The 23512-nt window shown below is 40.4% G+C and overlaps 1 protein-coding gene across 7 annotated transcripts; it reads right to left on the minus strand.

Annotated features, from left to right (window-relative positions):
* Positions 1-14910: 14910 nt before the first annotated feature.
* Positions 14911-23204, minus strand: LOC140503494 (T-cell-interacting, activating receptor on myeloid cells protein 1-like). Of its 7 annotated transcripts, none has more exons than XM_072607535.1 (7): positions 23002-23197; positions 22275-22793; positions 19730-20649; positions 18478-18777; positions 17737-18018; positions 16826-17325; positions 14911-16285 (listed from the first exon to the last, which is right to left on the minus strand). In XM_072607535.1, the coding sequence occupies exons 4-6, from the start codon at positions 18530-18532 to the stop codon at positions 17183-17185; spliced, it is 480 nt and encodes a 159-aa protein (XP_072463636.1). In that variant the 5' UTR covers positions 18533-18777; positions 19730-20649; positions 22275-22793; positions 23002-23197; the 3' UTR covers positions 14911-16285; positions 16826-17182. The 7 variants fall into 7 exon arrangements, with proteins under 7 accessions (XP_072463636.1, XP_072463637.1, XP_072463635.1 ...); XM_072607536.1 differs by having other exon boundaries at positions 16826-16902; positions 23002-23196; XM_072607534.1 differs by having other exon boundaries at positions 14911-17325.
* Positions 23205-23512: the final 308 nt, after the last annotated feature.

The raw sequence follows: 23512 nt of genomic DNA on the forward strand, positions 1-23512 counted from the left end.
ATTAGACAGTAACATTGGTGTGTATTTTCAGATCTGTGATATCTTTGGGATAGGTAATTCTCACTCATTTTAGAAATTACTTGAACCAATTCAACTATACAACTTACAGACCTAGACAGTTGCCTGGACACTAAGAAATTGAGTGATTTGTCCATTATTGTTTAGCTAGTAAATACCAGTGGTAGAAGTAGAAGTAAGCACAGCCACCCTTCTTCCTCCCTTCTTCTCCCCTCCTCTCCTCCTCTGGTTATGATTTTTCTTAACTTTCTTCTTTGTTTCATCTTCTTATCTCTGCTTCACACTTTCTCTCTATATATATATCCATAAATACGTTGTGGTTGACTTGTTTTGTGTGCTATTCCTTGTGACCCTAGGTTTGTTGGTTGTTGGGTTTTTTTTTTTTTGGCATAGACACTGAAGTGGCTTCACATTGCTTTCTCAGGCTCATTCAACAGATAAATAGGGTTAAAAGACTTGTACAGACTTGCATAACCAGTGTGTGTCTGAGGCCAATTTTGAATTCAGGAAGATGAATCATTGTGATTTTAAGCTTAGCAATCTAGTACCATCTAGTTGCTTCATACAGACATAGATTAGATTGATTTCAATGTTGACAGATTTCCATACAGATAATCAATATAAGAAATATAATCATATGCTGTTATTCTAAATAAAACTAACAAAGTACAGTACATTTAGTATATATAAATGTAAGCCTGTGGATTCATAGCAAGAATGTACCTAAGAGTTCACTTATTACAATCTACTTATTTAAACTAATGATATCTGTTAAAGGGACTTGTGTTGTCCAGGCCAAATTTAGAAATGTTTTTGGGGGAAAAGTACAAAAAAGTAACTCTCAGATAGGAGAGAAAACACAGAAATTAGAAAAGTTTTAAAAATCCATCAAACTTTAGTTTGAATAAAAACAGCCAATCTTTTAATCAAGCAAAAAGTTGTTCATGACTTCCTATGGGCCAAGGACATAGAATGCAAAAAATAATGTGAGCAACAATAAAAAATATGAATGACCTTCTTTGGAAATAATCCCTTAGGAATACCACTAGCAGTAAGCTATTTAGGGAAAGACTTCTTGCAAGTTTAATTTTAGCTGTGGCATGAAGGGAATGAATCCAGAATGTGGTGGTGAGAAAGGAGAGCTTTGCAGGGATAAGAAGTAGCTAGGGAAAATTAGAACAGTATGGAAATGGAGTGAGTGTCTTAGGTAAAGACCAGCAAGTGGGCTAGTGGACCTGGGATCCTAGCGTATGTAGGAAGGGAATATAAGAAACCTGGAAAGGTAGCAACCTGATGGGTAGAGAAGAGCTTTAAAACCCAGATGAAGTATTTTATATTTGATCCTGGAGGTAAGAAGAAGGCACCGGAGTTCATAGAATGGGTGTGTGATGTAAATCTGATCAAGGAAGACAATTTTAGGAACTGAGAGGAGGATGTCCTGGAGCAGAGACAGAGACCATCTTTATAAAGTTTCATTTAGTCAAATTAACAAGAAGATGGATAAACATCAGATGAAGCATTAAAAACGAATATGTACTGTTAAAACAAAATGAGAATGAATAGTAAAAGAATGATGAGAACTGAATTTTCACGGCAGCTGAGTGGCACACATGATAAAGTCCTGAACTTATATTCAGGAGAACTGGAATTAAGATGGCATCTTGGACACTAGTTTTGTGAAATTAGGCAGCTTCTCAATTACTTTCTGCCTCAATTTCCTCATCTGTATAATGTGGGTGATACTAGCATCTATACCATGGAAAGTTTGAGGATCAACTGAAATAAAAATACATAAAGGAATCCAGAAACCTGATCCTAGTAGATTATGAGAGAATTGTCTTTTTTTAATGTGAAAAGCAGTAATATAAAAAGCATAAAATATTGAGAATGAGTGCACTCTGCCAAACTGCTTATATAAAACAGCTATAGTCCTCAACCATACTAATGGAAGACAGAGAGAGACAGAGACAGAGAGAGACAGAGGTAGCAGACTGGACTGAGAATCAGGAAAACTTAAGCCACAAAACGTCTTGTATACTCATCAGTAACTCACTTAACCTCTCAGTGCACCAGGCAATACTCCAAGAGAGTAACTTATTGTTATGACACCAGTCAGCACCGTATTTACTCAGACTTGTAAATATTGAGTTACGTATAATTATATCATCAATCGTTATATTCATTAATAACTATATTTTCATATGTAGTTATGTATAAATATGTGTATGGTAACCATCATATATTTGAATTATATAATAATTATGTATGAGATGTCACAATCTTATATTTTATATATGTACACACGAAGTCATATATATATATACATATTTAAGTGACTATGTGTATATTATAGATCACATGGCATAATAAAGCAGGTGTAGTAAATAACATTTGTAATACCTTTCTCATAGGGTCCATAAGGGGCGAAAATGAAAAGAGATAATATATTCAGAGCATTTATCTGGCGATCAAGTTTTCCAATAATGTCAACTGTTAGCAAAGACAGGCAAGGAAGACAGAGCTTGGACTTCTAAAGGGAGGGAAATGCCAAATCTTCCTTTTACGACAACTTTTTCAGAAACAGAACAGCAACAAAAAAAGAAAGCTGTTGGTTGATTACTCTGAGGATGAGTATATGTATATATCTGTGGAGCGATGGGGAGAGAAGAGGTGCTTCTTTTGTAGGAATTTAAAAGGAAACAGTGAGACATTAAGGCATGAAAGGCAGAAAATAGGACAGGAAATGATACTCTGTACATGCAAATGTTTAAAAGTTATTTTTAAATCACCCGCTCCCTCCAAAAATACTTGTTAAAATGAAACTGAAAAAAAAATCATACGATTATGATCTAGAATTTCCTTAGGATGAATATGAAAATATTTCGATTTCTGTCATGCAATTATTTCATATATCATTAAAGGGAAAAAATCCTCCTACAATAGGATCCCCATCCCTGCAGTAGGTGAGAATTAATCTCTATTCAGGAAGAAGAGAGAAACTTCTTTATGACCAATAGCCTGAGGAAGCTCCAGCACCAGAAACAGGAAAAGAAGTGTAAGCATCTGGAACACCTCTCTTTAACTCGAACACACCGACAGATAACAGTCAGACCGAGAAGGAAGAGTACTGTGGATTAGACTCAGTCACAGTAGAGCTAGCATTGTGAAGAACGTGCTAATGCTGAAACTCTTCTGCAGGCAAATGATCATTTAATTTGTAAAATTTGAATTCCACTTTTCTTCCTGAAACCTATGAAGTGTGATTGATTCAGAGCCTTGCCCAAAACAAGAGTAATGAGGGAAGAAGCAGGGGATTTTATAAGGATTTGATTTTGCTTAATTATTACTCCAAGAATATTTACTGTAAGAGACTGACAGGATCCTTACCATTCTATCCCAGATGCAATCAGAATGAGTCAAACCAATGTGTGCTTTGGGACCATCCCTTGGGATGCTGTACCTGAGTTCCCATGTCTCAGTGACAAACATATACTTTTTTTTCTTTTCTCTTTCCCTTTCCAGGTATTCTCAGCAAAGTACACAGGGAAGAAGGGGAGGATTCCCAGGGATTTACATTGAATAGTTTTTGTGACCCAGCCCTTGTGACCCTATGTCAACAATCAGGATTACTATAATGACTCTGGAACTGACAGATGTTGCATCGGGCAGAAGTCTGTGTGAGATGATAAAGTCAGTGGGGGAAAGTGGAAGATTCGTTCCATGAGGAAGCCTGGAAGCTCTCATGCCCTTGGGACCCAACAGGTTCACTTCCTAAATCCTGTCCTCTAATTTAGGTCTTACATAGGTGTCTTTTTCCAAGTTAAACCAGCATTACGTAGAGACTGTTCCACATGTCTGCTTTCTTAGAAAGAGTACAAATTGGCTTACACTTTGTATAGGCCTTTCTCATAATATCTGATTGATTAGAAGCAATCTCTCGGAGTCTCATCTCTGAATGAATTGAATCCGAGGTGTATCTCCTTCAATTTGCCAACCTCTCATTCAGGTGTCCTGAGCTAGTCATACTCATCGCAGTGTATTCCTTTTCACTCCCTTTGCTTAAAGAAAATAGCTTTGGATGAATTAGAGAGCATCAAAAGAATAACAGTCTTACTGACATTTAGGTGTTGAGGATGAAAGGACATTACCCTTTGGAGAATTTGATAAGAGGAAAATAATAAGCGCAGAGTGATATTTCTTGGATGACCATGGGCCTATCCCCACAGAAGAGTGTGGGAGGAGACCTGGAAACCCCTTGGTATCTGAAGGAAAAAGGAGATATCTGAGGACTGGGGGCTTCATTTCCTTCTGTTGGATCTTCTCTGGCCTGGCATCCCATCCTATTTCTCTCTAACCAGGGACATTGCAGGGAGGTAGGGACCCAGCTCCTCGTCCCAGAGTCATTTAGGCCCTTCGAGGCTTGATGTCAGGAAAGATTTCCTCCCAAAGTCCAAAGCCAAATGGGTGCCCTTTGGAGGCACTGGGTGCCTCCTCTTTGGCAGTCTTCATGGAGAGGCAGAACAGCCACTTGGCTGGGAAGTTATGGAGGGTCTTCCTCACATGAGTGCAGTAGTTAGCCACTGAAATCCCTTCCAACTACTGAATTTGGGTTTTTGTGATTCTGTCTTCCTTTCTCTACTCAAGGGTCCAATACCATAGTTCAAGCCCTCACCCCCTCTCCTCTGGACAATTACCTTTTCCTCTTATTTGTTCTTCTACCATTTGCCAATACAAAAACTCTGCCAATACTGTCTTCCTAGGGTGCATATCTGACTGTCCCTTCCCTTTCCAAATATGTCGATGACTTCTAAGAGCCAATAGAAACTCTTTACTCTGGGAGAAATGCAAGCAATCTCAAGTTTCATTTTGCTGCAGTAGTGGTCCCAAACCACAAGGTGGAGCCCTGAGGCTTGAAAATATCAGGATCTTGAACAACAGTGGACATCACCAGTATTAGGCAGAATGCTTTCTTTTTTTTCCTCTCAAATGCAAATAGTGGTTTTAAACATGAAATTTATTATTATTATTATTACTATTATTATTTTATTTGTTTTCAGTGTTCTACAATCACTTCCATATGTCTTAGATTTTTCCCCCTCCCTTTCCCCTTTCATCCCCTGCCTCCCCACTCCCTCCCTGAGAAGGTATAGAGTTTTATATAGATGTAACACATACATTCCTATTAAATACATTTTCATCTTAGTTAGGTTGCATAGAAGAATTAAAAGTAATGGGAGAAATCATAAAAAAACCCAAAACATAATGCAAAAGAAAATGATCTGCTTCGTTCTGCAATCTAATTCCATAGTTCTTTCTCTGGATGTGGAAGGTATTTTGCCTTAAGAGATCACTGGGAATTATCTAAGTCCTTGCATTGCAATGAAATATTAAGTCTAGCAGAAAAATTCCTCGCACACTGTGATTGTTGCTGTGCACAAAGTTCTAGTTCTACTTCTTTCACTCAGCTTCAATTCATAAAAGTGTTCCCAGGACTCTCTGAAGTCTTCCTGTTCATCAATTTTAATAGTAAAATAGTATTCCATTACATTCATATACCACAGTTTATTCAGCCATTCCCCAATTGATGGGCATCCCCGGAATTTCTAGATTCTGGCCACCACAAAGACAGCTGCTATAAATATTTTTGCACATGTGGGACTCTTTCCCAATTTTATGATCTCTTGGGGATACAGTTCTAGAAGGGGTATTGCTGGGTGAAAGTGTATGCACATTTTTGTAGCCCTTTGGCCATAGTTCCAAATTCCTCTGCAGAATTGTTGGATCAGCTCACAGCTCCACCAGCAATGAATTAGTATTTCAACTCTCCCACATCTTCTCCAATATTCATCATCTTCCTGTTTTGTCATGGTAGTCAATCTGATAGGTGTGATGGGGTATCTCAGAATTGTTTTGATGTGCATCTCTATAATCAAGAGTGATTTAGAACATTTTTTCATATGACTATAGATAGCTTTATTTTCTTTTTCTGAAAAGTGCCTGGTCATATCCTTTTACCTATTTTCAATTGGGGAATGAAATGTATTCTTGTATATTTGACTCAGTTCTCTATATATTTTAGAAATGAAGTCTTTATCACAGACACTAGTTGCAAAATTCTTTCCCAGTTTACTGTTTCCCTCCTAATCTTGGTTGCATTGGGTTTGCTTGTGCAAAAACTTTTCAATTTAATGTAATCAAATTATTCATTTTGTACTTCATAATATTTTCTGTCTCTTGTTTAGTCACAAACTCTTTCCTTCTCCATAAGTCTTGTAAATACACTTTTCTTTGCTCAACCAATTTGTTTTTAGTATCAATCTTTATGCCTAAATTATGTACTCATTTGGACTTTATTCTTGTGTATGATGTCAGGCATTGGTCTATGCCTAGTTTCCCCCACACTGTTATCCAGTTTTCCCAGAAATTTTTTGTTGAACACTGAGTTCTTATCCCAGAAACTGAGGTCCTTGGGTTTATCAAACAGTAGATTGCTATATTCATTAACTGCTGTGTCCTGAGTACCTACCTTATTCCACTGGGCCACACTTCAGTTTCTTGGCCAGTACCAAGTGGTTTTGATAATTGCTGCTTTATAATACAATTTGAGATCTGGTAGGGCTAGGCCACTTTCCCTAGCATTTCATTTCTTTAGTTCCTTTGATATTCCGGACCTTTTGTTCTTCTAGATGAATTTTGATATTATTTTTTCTAGCTCTAGAAAATAATTATCTGATAGTTTTATTGGTATGGCATTGAATTAGTAAATTAATTTAGGTAGAACTGACATTTTTATTATATTGTCTCAGCCTTCCCATGAGCAACCGATGTTTTCCACTTATTTGGATCTGACTTTATTTGTGCGAAAAGTGTTTTGTGATTGTTTTCATGTAGTCCCTAGATTTGTTTTGCCAGGTAGACTCCTAAATATTTCACAGTATCTACCCTAACTTAAATGGGATTTCTCTTTCTCTCTCTTGCTGTTGGGCTTTGTTAGTAATATATAGAAATGCAGAAGGTTTGTGTGGGTTTATTTTGTTCCCTGCGACTTTGCCAAAGTTGTTTATTATTTCAAGTAGTTTTTTTGTTTGATTTTCTCCAATTCTCAAAGTATATCATCATATCATCTACAAAGAGTGATAACTTAGTTTCTTCTTTGCCTATTCTAATTCCTTCAATTTCTATTTCTTCTCTTATTGCTAGAGCTAATATTTCTAGTACCATATTAAGTAATAGTGGTAAGAGTGGACATCATTTTCTCACTCCTCATCTTATTGGAAATGTATCTAGGTTATTCCCAGTGCATATAATGCTTGTTCAAAGTTTTAGGTAGACACTGCTTATTATTTTATGGAAAGTTCCATTTGTTCCTATGCTCTTCAGTATTTTCAATAGCAATGGGCGTTGTGTTTTATCAAAAGCTTTTTCTGTATCTACTGAGATAATCATGTGGTTTCTGTTAGTTTTGTCTTTGATAAGATCAGTAATGCTAATAGTTTTCTTATTATTGAACCAGCCCTGCATTCGTAGTATAAATTCTACCCAAACATAATGTATTATTCTCATGACAATTTGCTGTATTCTGTTTTCTAAAATTTTATTTAAAATTTTTGCACCTATATTCATTAGAGAACTTGTCTGTAATTTTCTTTCTCTGCTTTGACTCTTCCTAGTTTACATATCAAAAGCATATTTGTATCATAAAAAGAATATGGTAGAACTCCTTTTTTCCCCAATGTTCCCAAATGGTGTTTGTAGTACTGAAATTAATTGTTCTTAAAATATTTGATAGAATTCACTTGTAAATTCATTTGGCCCTTCAGATATTTTCCTAAGGAGTTCATTGATGGCTTGTTCAATTTCTTTATCTGGCATTGGGTTATTAAGTATTCAGTTTCCTCTTCTGTTAATCTGGGCAATTAACATTTTTAAAAATAATCATCCATCTCATTTAAATTGTCAAATTTATGAGTATATATTTGGGCAAAGTAATTTCTAATTATTGTTTTAATTTCCTCCTCATTGGAGGTGAGTTAATCCTTTTCATTTTTGATATTGGCAATTTGGTTTTCTTCTCTCTTTTTTAATCAAATTGATCAAAGGTTTATCAATTTTATTGCTTTTTTCATAAAACCAACTCTTAGTTTGATTCATTAGTTCAATAGTTTCCTTAATTTCAATTTTATTAATCTCTCTTTCGGTTTCCAGTATTTCTAATGTGGTACTTGTGAATTTTCAATTTGTTCTTTTTCTAGCTTTTTCAGCCTCATGCCCAATTCATTGATCTCCTCTTCCTGTATTTTACTCATGTAGGCATTCAAAAATATAAAGCTTCCCCTAAGAACTGCTTTTTACAGTATCCCAAAAGATTTGGTAGGTTGTCTCATTATTGTCATTCTCTTGAACGAAGTTGTTGATTGTTTCTATGATTTTTTGTTTAGCCCACTTATTCTTTAAGGCTAGATTACTTAGTTTCCAGTTAATTTTTGGTTTAACTTTCCATGGTCTTTTGTTACATATAATTTGTATTGCATTATGATCTGAGAAGTATGTATTGACTATCTCTGCCTTTTTGCACTTGACTGTGACGTTTTTATACCCTAGTACATGGTCTATTTTTGTATATATGCCATATATTGCTGAGAAAAACGCATATTCCTTTCTATCCCCATTCAATTTTCTCCAGAGATCTGTCATATCTACTTTACTCACAGTTTTATTCACCTCTTTAACTTCTTTCTTGTTTATTTTGAGGTTAAATTTATCAGGTTCATAGAGGGGGAGGTTGAGGCTCCCCACTAGTGTAGTTTTACTGTCTATTTCTTCCTGTAACTCCCTTAAATTCTCCTCTAAGGATTTGGATGCTATATTACTTGGAGCATATATGTTTAGTAATGATATTGCTTTGTTGTCTATGGTGCTTTTTAGCAGGATATAGTTTCCTTCCTTATTTCTTTTGATTAGATCTATTTCTGCTTTTGTTTTGTCTGAGATTAGGATTGCTACCTCTGCTTTTTTACATCAGATGAAGCACAATATATTCTCCTTGAACCTTTTACCTTTACCCTGTGTGTATCCCCCGTTTCAAATGTAGTTCTTGTAAACAACATACTGTTAGATTATTCTTCCATTCTGCTATCTCTCTCCAATTTTTGGGAGAGTTCACCCCATTGTCATTCACAGTTATGATTACTATCTGTGTCTTTCCTTCCATCCTCTTTCCCACCCTTTATGCTTTTAGTTCTCCTCCTCCGTTGCATTCCATAATAGTTTTAAGTTTTGACCACCACCTCCCGCAGTCTTTCTTTCCTTCTTTCAGCCCCCTGCCTTTTACTCCCCTTTACTATTACTACTTCTTCCCTCCCCTTTAGGCTCACCTCCCCTTTCTTTCCCCTTTCTCTTCCTACTACTTGTAGAACTAGTTAAATTTATACACTTCATTTTGCTGTTCCCTCCTTGAACCAAATCAGATGAGAATAAATATCAAAAAATGCTCATCTCCCTCCTCATTTTCCCTCTACTGTAATATAATTTTGTGCCTCTTCCTGTGATGTAATTTACCATTTTCTGCCTCCTCCTTTTCACATCTCCAGTTATAATCCCTTTGTACCCTTTAATTCCATTTTTATCATCACCTCATTTACTTTATACCCACTCCCTCTATCTATGTATATCTCTTTTATATTTCATAATAAATATACAATTCTCAAGATTAACAAGTATCTTTTTCCCTTATAGGGATGAAAACATCTTGTGCATATTGAATAACAAGGTTTTTTCTCCTGTTTACCTTTTTATGCCTCTCTTGAGACCTGCGTTTGAAGATCGAATTTTCTATTTAGTTCTAGCCTTTTTATCAGGAATTTCTGGAAATCCCTTATTTCATTGAATGACCATCTCCTTGCCTGATATGTTATGCTGAACTTTGGTGGGTAATTGATCTTGTTTTTGCTGAGTTGGGGCTGTCTGGGACAGCTCTCATCTTGTACTGGTCCCCTTCAGCCAAAGAAAGAGGGATTCTCCTTAGAGATTTTCCTAGCCTCACGTGCTATGAGACTGTTTGCCCCTTCTGCTAACCTCACTGTTCCAGGATTTTTCGAAGTAAATATTTTATAGTTCTTTCAAGGTCAATAAGAGGAGGGGGAGATAACATTTCCTGATCACTCTGCCATATTGTCTCCCAGAAGTTCAATTAGGTGATTTACAGGCATTTAATCTGAGGGTTGATAGTCTCAGGAGCAGCAGCTGCAGATATCTGTCCTTCCCCAGCTCTCACTCGCTAGTTCCTCTGGGCTCCCATCCTGGGTTGATATGCCCACAATGTAGCTGCTGCCTCAGACTGCCCAGGGCTTCCTGCCTGGCCCTGCCACGGTGGGCATGCACTGGTACAGCCTGTGCACTGTGCTCTATGTGCTCTTCCACCCCCATGGAACAGATTGTTCCCGTCGACCTTCCAGTTTGTCCTGGGCTGTGAATCTGCCACACTCTGTCTCCTATTGGATTCTGCCACTCCAAAATCTGGCCAGCTTCTCCTTTTAGTGATATCTGAAGGAGTTTGTCTAAGAGCTCAGGTGAGTAGTTGCTCCCACACCACCCTTTTGGCTTGCCCCTCCTCACCATGTAATTTTGTGTAAAAACTTTTTAATTTAATGGAATAAAAATTAACCATTTTGCACTTCATAATGTTCTCTATCTCTTATTTTGTCATACATTGCTCCATTCTCCCAAAATCTGACTAATAAAATATTCCTTGTTCCCTTAATTCGTTTATAATATCCACCTATATACCCAAATAGCGTACCCCTTTGGACTTTATTCTTGCGTACAGTGTCAGGCATATGCCCAGTTTCTGCCACACTATTTTCCAGTTTTCCCAATAGTTTTTATCAACCAATGAGTTCTTTTCCGAGAAACTGGCCTCTTAGGTTTATCAGACAGTAGGCTGCTATAAACACTGGCTACAGTGTCTTGTAAGCCTAACCTATTCTACTGATCTACCCATCCATATCTTCACCAGTACCAAGTTATTTGATGATTGCTGCTTTGTAATGCAACTTGAGATTTGGTATGGTTATGCCAACTTCCCTAGCATTGCTTGCAATAATTCCCTTGACATTTTGAAACTTTTGTTCATCCAGGTGAACTCTGACATTAATTTTCGCTCTAGAAAATATTTTTTGGTAGTTTGGTATGGTGCCAGGCCTAGAGGCCTGAGGGCTACCCGAGTCTTACCTTACCTCTAGGGTCTTCGGCTGGCCAAACCGGATAAACGTATGAGAGAAGAGACTTTCTGGAGTCGAACAAGGGTTAGGCTTTATTCAGGGTCTCGGTTACATGTGCGGGGGGAATTCTTCCTGGGGAGCGAGGAATCTCCCAAGGAGGCAAAGATCTTACAGTAAGAGTTTGGAAACAGAAGTGTAAGTGGGGAGAGAGGGGGAGGGGAGAGCGAAGAGAGGAAGGAGGGAAGAGCGCCTTCTGTCCTCTAAGGGCCCCTCCCGCGCTAAGAGGGCCTTCTGGCTTTCCTGACCCTAATTAAGCTCTCCGGCCTCGTAGTTTGCACCTGAATACCGTGCCTGTTAGATAACAATAGGTGTGCCCAGATCCTGGCCAGTCTCGAGGGGGGGGATGCTCCTCCCATCACGTTTCTCACGGGAAGAGGCGGAAATACACGAGATAGCTCGGTCCACCTCGATTCCAGCTATTTCATGGGGGGCCTCATGAGAACTCCAAGATCCAGAGGTTCCCACCTTTACCCGCCCAAGACTGTCCACATGGAATTGAGCTTCCATCCCCAGCAATATGGCATTAAATAAATATGTTAGTTTAGGTAGAATTGGGATTTTATAATAGTGTGACCTATACCCACAAGTTTTTTTCTTCCAATTATTTAGATATGACTTCAGTGTGTCCAAAGTGTTTTCCAACTGTGTTTATATAGTCAGGTTTATTTTGGCAGGTAGACTCCCAGCTATTTCATAGTGTCTACCCTAACTTTAAATGAGATTTCTCTTTCTATCTCTTGCTGTTGAACTTTGTTAGTAACATATAGAAATACAGAAGATTTGTGTGGGTTTATTCTGTCACCTGCGACTTTGTTGAAATTGTTTATTATTCCAAATAATTTTTGATTTGATATACTAGTATTCTACATATCTCATTTCATCTGTAAAGAGTGATAACTTAGGTTCTTCTTTGCCTATACTAATTCCTTCAATTTCTTTTCTTCTATTATTGCTAAGACTAACATTTCCAGTAACATATTGAACAACAGGGCTGATAATTGACATCTTTGTTTCACCCTTGATCTTATTGGCAATGCATCTACCTCACCCCCTTACATATAATGCTTGCTGATGGTTTTAGGTAGACACTGTTTATTATTTTGAATCAGGCTCAACTTATTCCTAAGCACTTCAATATTTTGAATAGGAATGGGTGCTGTATTTTGTCAAAACTTTTTCTGCATCTATTGAGATAGTCAAATGATTTCTGTTAGTTTTGTTGTTGATATAATCAATAATGCTGATACTTTTCCTGATATTTAACCAGCCCTGCATTCTTGGGATAAATCCTATCTGATCAAAGTGCATTATTCTCTTGCTAATTTGCTGTTATCTTTTTGTTAGTATCTTATTTTAAATTTTTACATCTATGTTCATTAGGGAAATTGTTATAATTTTCTTTATTTCTGACTCTTCCTGGTTTAGGTATCAGCATAATATTTACATCACAAAAATAATTTGGTAGGCTTCCTTCTTTGACAATTTTCCCAAATAATCTATATAGTATTTGAATTAATTTTTCTTTAAATGTTTGATAGAACTTGCTTGTAAATCCATCTGACCTTGGAGATTTTTTTCAAGGGAGTTCAATAATGGCTTGTTCCACTTCTTTTTTGAGATGGGGTTGTTTAAGTATTTTACTTCCTCTTTTGTTAATCTGGGAAGTCTATTTTTTTTTACATATTCATCCATTTTACAAGATTGTGAAATTTATGACTTTATATTTTGTTTTAATTTTTGGTGTTTTAATTAATTTATTTTTAAGATTTATTTATTGCTTTAGGTACCTCTTCATTGGAAGTGAGATCACCTTTTTCATAATGGTAAATTGGTTTTCTTTCTTGTTTTTAATCAAATTGATCAAAAGTTTATTAATTTTATTTTTTTTCATAAAACCAAATCTAAGTTTCATTTATTATTTTTCTTAATTCCAATTTTTCTCAATCTCTCCTTCGGTTTTCAGTATTTCCAAGTTGGTATTCAATTGAGGATTTTCAAATTGTTCTTTTTTTAGCTTTTTCAGTTGCATGACCAATTCATTGATATTCTCTTTCTATATATTATTTATGTAAGCATTCAGAAACATAAAACTTCCTCTAAGATCTGCTTTTGCTAAATCCCATACATTGTTGTAGGTTGTTTCATTATTGTCACTCTTTTGCATGAAATTATTGATTGCTTCTATGATTTGTTGTTCAATCCACTCATTCTTTAAGATTAGATTATTTAGTTTCCAGTTAATTTTTGCTCTTTCCGTGACCTTTTATTACATATAATTTTTATTGCATTATGATCTGAAAAGGATGCATTGAGTACCTCTGACTTTCTGTGCTAGATTGTGTAGTTTTTATGCTGTAGTACATGTTCAATTTTTGTGTAAGTGCTAAGTACGGCTGAGAAAAAGGTTTATTCCTTCATATCCGCATTCAGTTTTCTCCAGAGGTCTGTCATATCTACTTTTTCCAGAATTCTGGTCACCTCCTTACATATCTTCTTATTTATTTTCAGGTTAGATTTATCATATTCAGAGAGGGGGAGGTTGAAGTCTCCCACTAGTACAGTTTTGCTGTTTTTTCTTCCTGTAACTCCCTTAACGTTTCCTCTAAGAATCTGGATGTTATAGCACTTGGTACAGACATGTTTAGTAAAGATATTACTTCATTTTCGATGGTGACTTTCAGCACGATATATTTTCCTTCTTTGTCTCTTTTTACTAGATCTAGTTTTGCTTTTGCTTTTTCTGAGATGAGAATTGTTACCCCTGCATTTTCAACATCAGCTGAAACATCATAAATCCTACTCTAGCCTTTTACCTTTACCCTGTGTGTATCCTGCCATTTCAAATGTGTTTCTCGTTAAGTACATATTATAGGATTATGGTTTTTAATCCATTCTACTGTCCACCTCCATTTTATGGAAAAGTTCATCCCATTCAAAGCTGTGATTACTATCTGTGTCTTTCTCTCCATAGTATTCCTCTCCCAGCTTCACTTATGCTTCTATTTCTCCCTTCTCACTTCCCCTCCTCAAGAGTTTTACTTTTGACCACCACCTCCCTCAGTCTTCCCTCCCTTCTATCAGTCTCCCTCCATTTTCCCTTACTACTTCTTCTCTCTCTTCTAATCACTTCTCCCTTTTCTTTCCCCTTTCTCCTCCTCATGCCTGTGGGGCAAGTTAGATTTCCACACTTAACTGAGTAAGTTGTTCCCTCCATGAACAAAATTCAGTGAGAATAAAGCTCAAACAATGATTACTTCCCTCTCTTTAGAAAATCCAATTCTTGACTGAAAAGTTATAGACACAATGTATATACACACACTCCCACATGTACTCATACATATACATACTACATATATACATAGATTGATAGATAAATACACACATATGTGTGAGTGTGCATATGTATGAGTGTGTGAATATGACTATCATCTGGATTATTTTCCTTAACTTTGTTTATTTGGTACACGTTTCTTTTTCTTTTAATTTGGGAAGTGGCTGGTATACAGGCAGATTACTCACTTATATAGGTAGGGAGTGAGTCCTAAGTATCTTGAAAATCTCAAGTTAAATATCTCATGAGCTTCTCAAAAGAAAAATGATCAGACCCCCAAAATATCTACCATTTTTTTATTCAATGTTTAGTCCTTACCAGTTACCTGGCTAGTAACTGAGATACAAAGACACAAAACACAACAGCCCTTGCTCTCATTCTTGAAAATTCTCTAGGGAAAAAGAACAGGTACATACAATTGGGAAATAATATGAGAGAGAACATAGCTGATATGGATTGGTTGGGGAGTGTTCATGTAGATTTTCATCACCTCTAGGTAGACTAAAGTGAAATTAATTGTCCTCTCATGTACCAATGTCTGTAATAATGGTTGGATGGGGGGTGGGACTGGACTACATGAATACCAGTTTAGGATCCAAAGGGCAGTCACACCAAGAGAATGTAAGAGGACATAAGATAGGAGGAGACTTAAAATGTCATGGAGGAGGTTATAAATGGTTTTGAAATACGTATAAGTTCATATTCAAAGCTAGAGTTTTTGGGGTAGTAGAGTTTATTGACTAGGTGGCTGATGTAGTCTGACCTGAACTTTAGGGTCATCAATTTACTGGCAGAGTGGACAACTGACCGGAGTGAGAGAGACTGGTGGCAGGCAGACCCACCAGTAAGCAGTTCCAATAATCCAGGTATGAGGTGAGACACAGGGTAATACCTGTGTGAATGGACACATATAAGAGATATTATAAAGTTGGAAAACACAAACTTGTTACCAGACTGGATACATGGCATGAGCCTGAGGAAAGATTAGAGGCCTAGTGAGGGGTGAGCCTCAGAGGCTTCCTCCTTTTCCAGTCCTCTTTACACTTCATTTCCCTCCACTCTATGAATGAGCTATCCAGGCTGATTTTTTATTTTTGTCTTTGTACACAATAGTCTCCTGACTCCATGCCTCTCTGGTGGCTGTCTGCCATGTCTGGAATGTTATCTTTCCTCTAATCTGCCTCATCGTTTGTCTGGATTCTTTTAAATCTCAGTTCCAATCCAGTCTAATTCAAAAGGCCTTTCCTGGTCCTGGCAAGTGCTAGTAACTAACCCTTTGAGATGATTGTTCCCTTTCTACTCTGTGTGTATGTATGCTTCTCATTTTTGTAGATGAAAGTAGTTGTTATGTACAAATATAGAAATGATTGAATTGGTATCATAGCTCCTCAGTGATGGAAACCTGGGGAAGATGTACTACAAAATATATGAAATCTAGGAGAAGGAGAGGAAAGGAGGTGGGAGAAGAGAGAATGAGAGAGGAGAGGATGAGAAAATTTCTTTTGTGAAAGATGCCCATATCCTCAATTCCTGGGCACATAGTGGCATAGATGGTGGACTCTGTGGATTTCTTCATGAGACTGGATTTACTCTCATTCAAGGCTCTAATGTTCAGCTGAGCGTAGGTCATTCCCTTCATGTCTTCAGCCATGGAGATCTGAAGGAGGAATACAGGGTTAAGGGAACTCTAAATGACTTTGGAGCAAGAGTTCTTAATCTATTGGTATGTCACGATGCTTTGACAGTCTGTCTGGTCAAACCATGGGTGCATTCTCTGTCTCATTACTTTAATTGCACAAAAATTAGCTCCGTAAAGTTTCTAAGGAAATAAATGGTATGGAAGTACAGTGATTATAATATTTAATAAATTACCCCAATATGCTAGGGAATCCCCAATCTAGAGACCTCACATTGGATGATTAGAAGGAATGGAATAAGGAAGTGATTAAGAAGTGATCCAACTCTGAGACAAGAGGCTATCAGGAAAAGTTAGGGTCAAGGATGAAACAGGCTCCTTCAGGTGGAGGACAGAACAAGCTACCTCATCAACAGTTCCCTTGTTCTCTCCTTGGGCACTTTTGCATCTGAAGTAGAGGGAAGTTTCCATCATTCCCACAGCTCCCAGGACCAGAATTCCCTGCCACAATTCCATCCCCCTAAGGAATTATCATGCTGTATTCCTGCCCAGATATCTTACATGGGTCCTCCTCTCTGGTGGTGTCATGCTGGGGGAGCAAGGAGGTACTCAAAGAAAGAAATGGGCAAGAAAGCCACCTGGGACAGGGAGAAAGGGAAAAAAATAGTTCAGGGCACTGTAGTTCGCTCTGGGAGGCTCTGTGAGCATCCTTTCCCCCCAGAAATGCTGTCTAGTATAGAAGGTGGAGGAATACATGGCAAGAAAGCAACAGGGGATTATGGGATGAGACCTGAATCTCCTTCCCTCCTTGGACTCTCTTCTTGTAAAGACCCTAGTGAGATAAACATGAGAAGGCAATAAACAAGGTTAAGGAAAGTCTCAAAGGAGGAAATAAGGGTTCCTTACCCATTTCTATTGTTAAGACACTGAGGTATACAACACTTTCTCACCCACAGGGATGGATCTTTGGCAGAGAATTGCCAGCAAGACAAGGCACAGGAAGAAGAGGAGGAAAGAAACACGGATGAAGGTGATGAGGAGGGTATTGTTGGACTCTGTACCTGAGATGGTGGAGAGAAAAAAGTCTTCATAAATCACTCTTTTTAGGGGACCCTCACCTTCCCACTAAAAATATCCCCATATTTTCTCCTTTATCTCCCTCCAGAGATGTCCAACACCAGCATTCCCCCATTTGGCACAAATGGTGCTCAGAGTGGACAAATTCCTTGGAACTAGGTTGGAAAGCCACAGAAAGTGGGATAGTGATACGAGGGTCACTAGGACATATGGGAAGGGAACCTTGTGACCCAGCTCACAGCCTTGGTCTCTCTGGGCCTAAAATTGAGGAAAATGTCAAGGTTACTATTGTCTCTTGGCCTGAGACAAGTCATTTATTTCATTTCCTTGTAGAGTCTGAGAATGACAGTGGTCATTGGCACCTCCAGTGGGTCCTGGGGGCTTCTTCAGCTCACCTGTCACTATGATCTGCAGGGGGTCACTGTGTTGTGTCCAGAGACTTCCATTGTTGCGAAGTTGATAGCTACAGGTGTAATTCCCAGAGTCTCTTGTGGTCATGTGCATCAGGAAGAACTTGGCCCCATCTTGAGTGTTATTCATACTGGCCAGGATTTTCTTATCTCGCTCCTTGTACAGAATAAAGCTGCTACCCCACAAGGGCGCCTGACACAGGAGGGTCATGTTGGCTCCTGAAACCACCTGAGGCCAAGCTGAGAGGGAAGGCTTGGGGAGTGCATCTGGAAAATCAAAAAGATACCAAAAACCCTTAAGGGCCATGCTCAGTGTAATGACAGTGGGGCATGGGGGAAACAAGAGCTAGGAAGTCCCTGAAAAACTTCCTGACCATTAGTTTTCACTTCCTTTGAAATTTTGATCATTCCTTGCCACAAATGTCCTTCCCTGGAGAGAAATGGACGATAAACCTTATACGTTCTCTGGGCCCACCTCCATAAAGAGAATTATTTCTTCTTTCCATCATTGTCCCTTGATTTTGGAACAAGTTGAAGGCTTACCTAGTTCATCCTTCTGCCTTTGCTCTCCCCTTCCTTAGGGACACCCAACCTTTGTCATAACTGCTATCTCATAAAGCTCAAAAGAGCCCAGAATAATAAGCATTCTCTGCATTCCTAGCCTGCCAAACACACTTGAGTCTGAAACCTCTGCTTTATGCCTTAGGAATCTGAACACACTCTCACCTGTCACCCAGATCACTACGGCCTCACTGGGTTCAGATACATGGTATGGAGTCATCCTCTGATGATAGACACAGCTGTAGTTTCCAGCATCCTGGGTCCTCACAGAGAGGAGGGAAAAGACAGCTGAGTTCCCAGCTGGGTTCTGGCTCTGCAAGGCCTGAGGGGTCCCCACTTTAATCAGACTGAATGTCACACCATGGAGAAATGTGTGTAGGGGCTGTCAGCACTGGAGAGTCATATGTGTCCCGGGTTCCACCACAAGGGCTGGAAGGGCTGAGAGGGAAGGTTTTGGGAGAGATCCTGTCAGAGGGAGAACAGAGGACTGGAAGTTAGGACACTTAGGTCAAGTCCTTGCTTTGCCTCTGAGGCCATTTGGGACCATGGGCCATTCACTTGCCCTGTCTGAGTCTCAGTTTGGTTCTCTAGTTCTTTCAGTCATGTCTGACTTTTAATTAATCCATCTGAGCTTTTCTTGGAATAGATAGTGGAGTGGAAGGCCATTTCCTTTCTCATCTCATTTTACATATGAAGAAACTGAAGCAAAAGGAGTTAAGATACTTGCTCAGGGTCAAAAATCTAATTAATATCTGATACCAATGTCTTCCTAAATTCAAATCCCACATTCTATGCATTGAGCTACCTAGTTGCCCAGGAGCCTCAGTTATCACATCTGTTTGACAAGATCACTCATAAACTTCTAACTTTAGATAGATATGAATCTAAGGCAATGTTTATGTTTGAAGGAGCTCATCCAATCTATGTTCTCATGCATATGATGACTCATGGGGGGGGTAAGGTCATGACCCCTCACTTTTTACATAGGGGATTCCAGATAGGCCCAGGGCTAGTCCTAAAACCAAGGCTCAAATCATATCCAGGAGTGGGAGGATTCTGGTTCATTTACATTGTCTGTCACTTACTTCTTGTGTGACCTTGGACAAATCCTTTCTCTATGGGCCTGCTTTGTTCATTGGCAATGGGAGTGTTTAACCTCAAGAACCCCTAATGCTTATTTCAGCTCTGGGTATCTGTGACTCCTCTCCTAACCCACAACTCAATTACCACTATCACCTTTCTTCCCAAGAGTCTAGATCACTGTAGAAATGCCTCTTGTCTTCCAAGTCCCCAGAGTCCTGCCAGGCCTCAGGGCAGAGCTGACTGTGTAGACTAAAGGCTTTGTCTCTGTGAGGCCGCTGACTGGACAGAGAGCACAGAGATCACACTCAGAATTGTTCTGGGCCCCACACACTACCTTCACCTGGCACAATCAGCTCCAGGGCCTCGCTGTGCTCTGATCTTCTAGTAGAGGTTTCTCGGTGTGTGTAAGTACAGCTGTAGCTCCCAGTGTCCTCAGGTCTCAGAGATGGGAGGAGGAAGCTAATCCAGAGATGTGAAGAGGTCTGCTGCTGTAAAGGTTCCTGGGTCCCATCCTTCCATAGAGTGAATGTCACCTCTTGAAGGAAAGACAGCTTGGGGCCTTGAGCACCAGAGAGTAATGTTGGCTTTTGGGGTCATCAGGCTAGTTTGGGCCCAAAATATGGGCCTGGGGAGTTGTCCTTCAGGAAAGAGAGACACCAAGTGTCAAGGTTAGATGTCAATGCCCCTTCCCCAATCCTTTAGTGAGAGGAGAAGGAGCAATCTTTCATCTCTTCTCACTTTGTTGTCTGGGGTCTGCCTTGAGCTGGGAACACCCCCACTATCCTGGGGCCCAAAGCTGAGTCCATGTAGAATAGGAGAAGTCCCAAGGTATTATCCAGCCTCCCCCTGTACCATCACTTCAGAATTCCCAGGACTTTATGCTGTCCCCCATAAATCTGTGGGCCCCTTCTAGGGAATGAATTTTGGAATTTGGGGGATTCCATCTTCAGTCACCAAGTACAGTCAGTTCTAAAGTCTGGCTGGGATGGGACCCTGTGTGCGGGACTGTCTTCTTATAATAAATGCAGCTGTAGCTCCCAGTGTCCTCAGGTCTCACAGACAGAAGTATGAAATCAGCCCAGGTCCCCCCAGGGCTCTGTCTCTGCAACAGCTCCAGGCTCTTTCCCTCCAGCAGGGCAAAATTATAGTCCTGAGTGGGTGCTTGTGGTGACATTTGGCACCGGATGGTCACTGTTGTCCCTGCGGATATTGTGGCACCAGGCAAGACTGAAATAGAGGGTTTTGGGAGGGCTCCTGTGAAAGAAGGAAGGAAGTTTAAAATCTGATCTCTCCTCTTGATCCCCTCAAATCATTCCCTGAGCCAGAGGTGGGAAGGGAGAGGGCAGGCTTGAGGGTCCCTTGCCAAAGTTCCTTTGTCATGTTCTGTAGGCTTGCTCCTGGCAGTGTAACTGACCTCCTGGGCCATCTTCAGAGAAAGGTTCTGGGCACAGGAAGGCTGAATGTACAGAGATATTGGCAAAGGAGCTTACCTCCCCCACCTTCTCACTTGCTCCAAGACGCCCAACTTGCTGCCTCCCACCTGGGTCTGCTGGACCAAGGCAAGATCTTGATTGACCATCACTGACAAATTCTCTTAAGTTCTTAGGATTGCAAAGTTCTGTCCTCCCATGACTATGGGGTTAGATGGAAGCCCAGATTCCCAGTCCTGGGTCCTACACATTTTCCCACATTGCTACCTGGAGCCAAGGTCCCTCTTCCTCTCCCCCTTCCAGTGAATTCAGAGCAAAGCTGGCAGAGCCATGTGTGTCCTTGGGTGGGCAGGGGCTGGCGGAGGAGGATGGGTGCTCACTCTGGGAAGTTCTATGTGGAACTTGCTTTTGTTCACTTCTCCTGCCCTCACTGATTACCCACCTATCAGTCACCTCCTGCAAAGTAATTGGAGTACCCCACAGGTTTAGAGAAGCACGAACCCCTTCTACCTTCAGGAACTCACTGTCCCAGGGATCACATGATTTAGCTCAAATAACCCCATTATAGAATTGTGTCCATGAGCTTCAGGTCATGGAAGAGGGAAACAAGGCCCACAGTCACTCAGCTAGGACCTGGGAGACAGACATTTGTATCCCCTGCTGCAGCCCTGATCTCAGGTCCCTTGCTTTCACTGCATTGCCTGCTAACACAGGACAGATGAATGGCATTCTGGAATAGTGGGAAGGATCTTGATGCTAGAGTGGGCATACTAGAGAAGTGTATGCACCACTCTGGGGAGGCCAAGGGTCAGGACATTGCTACTGGATACAATCAGGAAGAGTATCCTGGATCAGCCAGGTTCTGAGTTGGGCCTTAAGCATGTAAAGGAAATTGATGGATGAAGTTGGGAAGGGCTTCTCAGGAGGGGGAAATGTTTGAGAAAAGGCAGAATGGTGGGTCATGGAGAAGTGATATTGTCAACCGTGCAGACTGATGAAGATATAATGCAGGCAGATGGGATCAATGGGAGACATAACTGGATAGTCTGGATTTTGCCATTTTGGGCCTTAGAGGGGACAGAAAGTTCCACTAGATAAAGTCTGCTCTGGTCAAGCTGTGTGCTCTTCCCAAAGGTAGCTGTATATCCTCGGAGAGAGGAGTAGCCCAGAGAGCTGGGCCAGGTCACCAAGTGACACTGACCAGATGGGGAAACATCCCTGGGTGTGGAGCTGGGAGCCAAGGGTTCAAATCCAGGACCTGACACTAAAGAACCCATTGTGAGCTGGGTAGCCAGACTTTCCCAGAGACTAGGGAAGGTGGGGTGATAAGGGGAGGCAGGTAGCAAAGGCTGAGGCTTTGTCCCACTTGTAAGTGATGGTCCAGAGAGTGGTGTGGGCTCTCAGGACATGCCTCCTTCCCACCAGGGGTGTTTGTAGAACTGCACTCACCTGTCACCATGAGGGCCAGGGCTTCACTGAATTCTGTCCACAAGGGCCCCTGCCCAGAGCGGCAGCTGTAGCTTCTCCCATCTCTCAAGTCATCCACATTCCTTAGCACGAAATCTGTCTGCTGCCAGGAGGAATTTCTCTCCTCTCTAAGTTCTCCATCCTTCCAGAGCTGGAATCGGTCACTCTCCAGATGGCCTTGGCACCTGAGGGTCATGTTTGCTCCCTTGGGGACCACAGGACTCGGGACCGCCCAGAGAGTGGGCCTGGCAATTGGGTCTGAGAAGGAAATGAATTTGACTCCCAGAGATTCTTCTGGCCCCATTTCTCCTTCACCACCAGATTCTGAAACTCTTCCCTGAGTCACATAATTCATTCACTACAATGTCCCTGATTTCCATCCCTTCTTATTCTAGAAATAGATTTCTGAATTGACCAGGCTGAAGAAGAGGAAGGGAACAGTGGCTTGTTGGGGGTCGAACTCACCCATCTGTGCCCTCACTGCCCAGGTCAGACACAGCCCTGTAAGAGAAGCTCAGGTCAGAGGTGCCTCCCCTCCAGCCCACACTGACCCATCCCCACCTCTCCCCAAAGCCCCAGAGTCTCTAATTCTGCTTTGGTCAGAAGAGGAAAGAAGAGCCCTTCAAGCAGACATGGCTGTTCTGTTCTTCCCCAAATGGTTCTGTCTCTTCCTTAGGTCCCTTCCTAAAGCCTAACCTTAGAGACACACCTATATAAAGCAAGAAAGTGCTTGTGGGGTCCATGGTGAATCTCCTGTTCTTTCCTAGGCTTCCCAACCTCAACTGTGCAGAGAGGAAAGGTAGGCAGACTGGAGGCTAGCCCAGGATGTGGTGGCCCACCCTGCTGCCTCACTCCCCATAAACCAACATCTCACTATTTCCTCTCTTATGCGATGAAAAAGGTGTTATGGTTCTTAGAGATGTAGGTCTGAGGGGATCAGCATGTATTACAGTTAGTTAAGGCAAGGACCAAAGGTCTGGTGTATCTTGTATTGAATAGAACTGAATGGGAGTGGAGCCAAAATTATTGAGACTTGCCTAATAATGACAAGGCCTCCATAAAAGGCCTCACCCAGAAAAGAAAACACTGGGTAGAATGGTCTAATATCTTAGCCCCAGAAGACAGCCTCAGACTCTTGGCTTAGCTGGATAGAGGGCACATGTTCCATGTGTCATGTGACTCTTGGGTCCATCTCATTTTCTGCTCTCTTGGGTCACCAA

The sequence above is a fragment of the Notamacropus eugenii genome, chromosome 5 (genome assembly GCF_028372415.1).
Source record: "Notamacropus eugenii isolate mMacEug1 chromosome 5, mMacEug1.pri_v2, whole genome shotgun sequence".
Lineage (NCBI taxonomy): Eukaryota > Metazoa > Chordata > Mammalia > Diprotodontia > Macropodidae > Notamacropus > Notamacropus eugenii.

Bases quoted from the DNA above. Each gene is read 5' to 3' on its own strand.
- LOC140503494 (XM_072607531.1), bottom strand. From the start codon at position 22,647: ATGAATTATGTGACTCAGGGAAGAGTTTCAGAATCTGGTGGTGAAGGA. The intron at 20,650-22,274 runs GTGAGTGCAGTT...CTTCTTTCACAG, and splicing joins CCTGGCCCTCATGGTGACAG to GAGCCCTCCCAAAACCCTCT. The intron at 20,034-20,349 runs GTGACTGAAGAT...TCTTTCCTGAAG, and splicing joins TTTAGAACTGACTGTACTTG to GACAACTCCCCAGGCCCATA.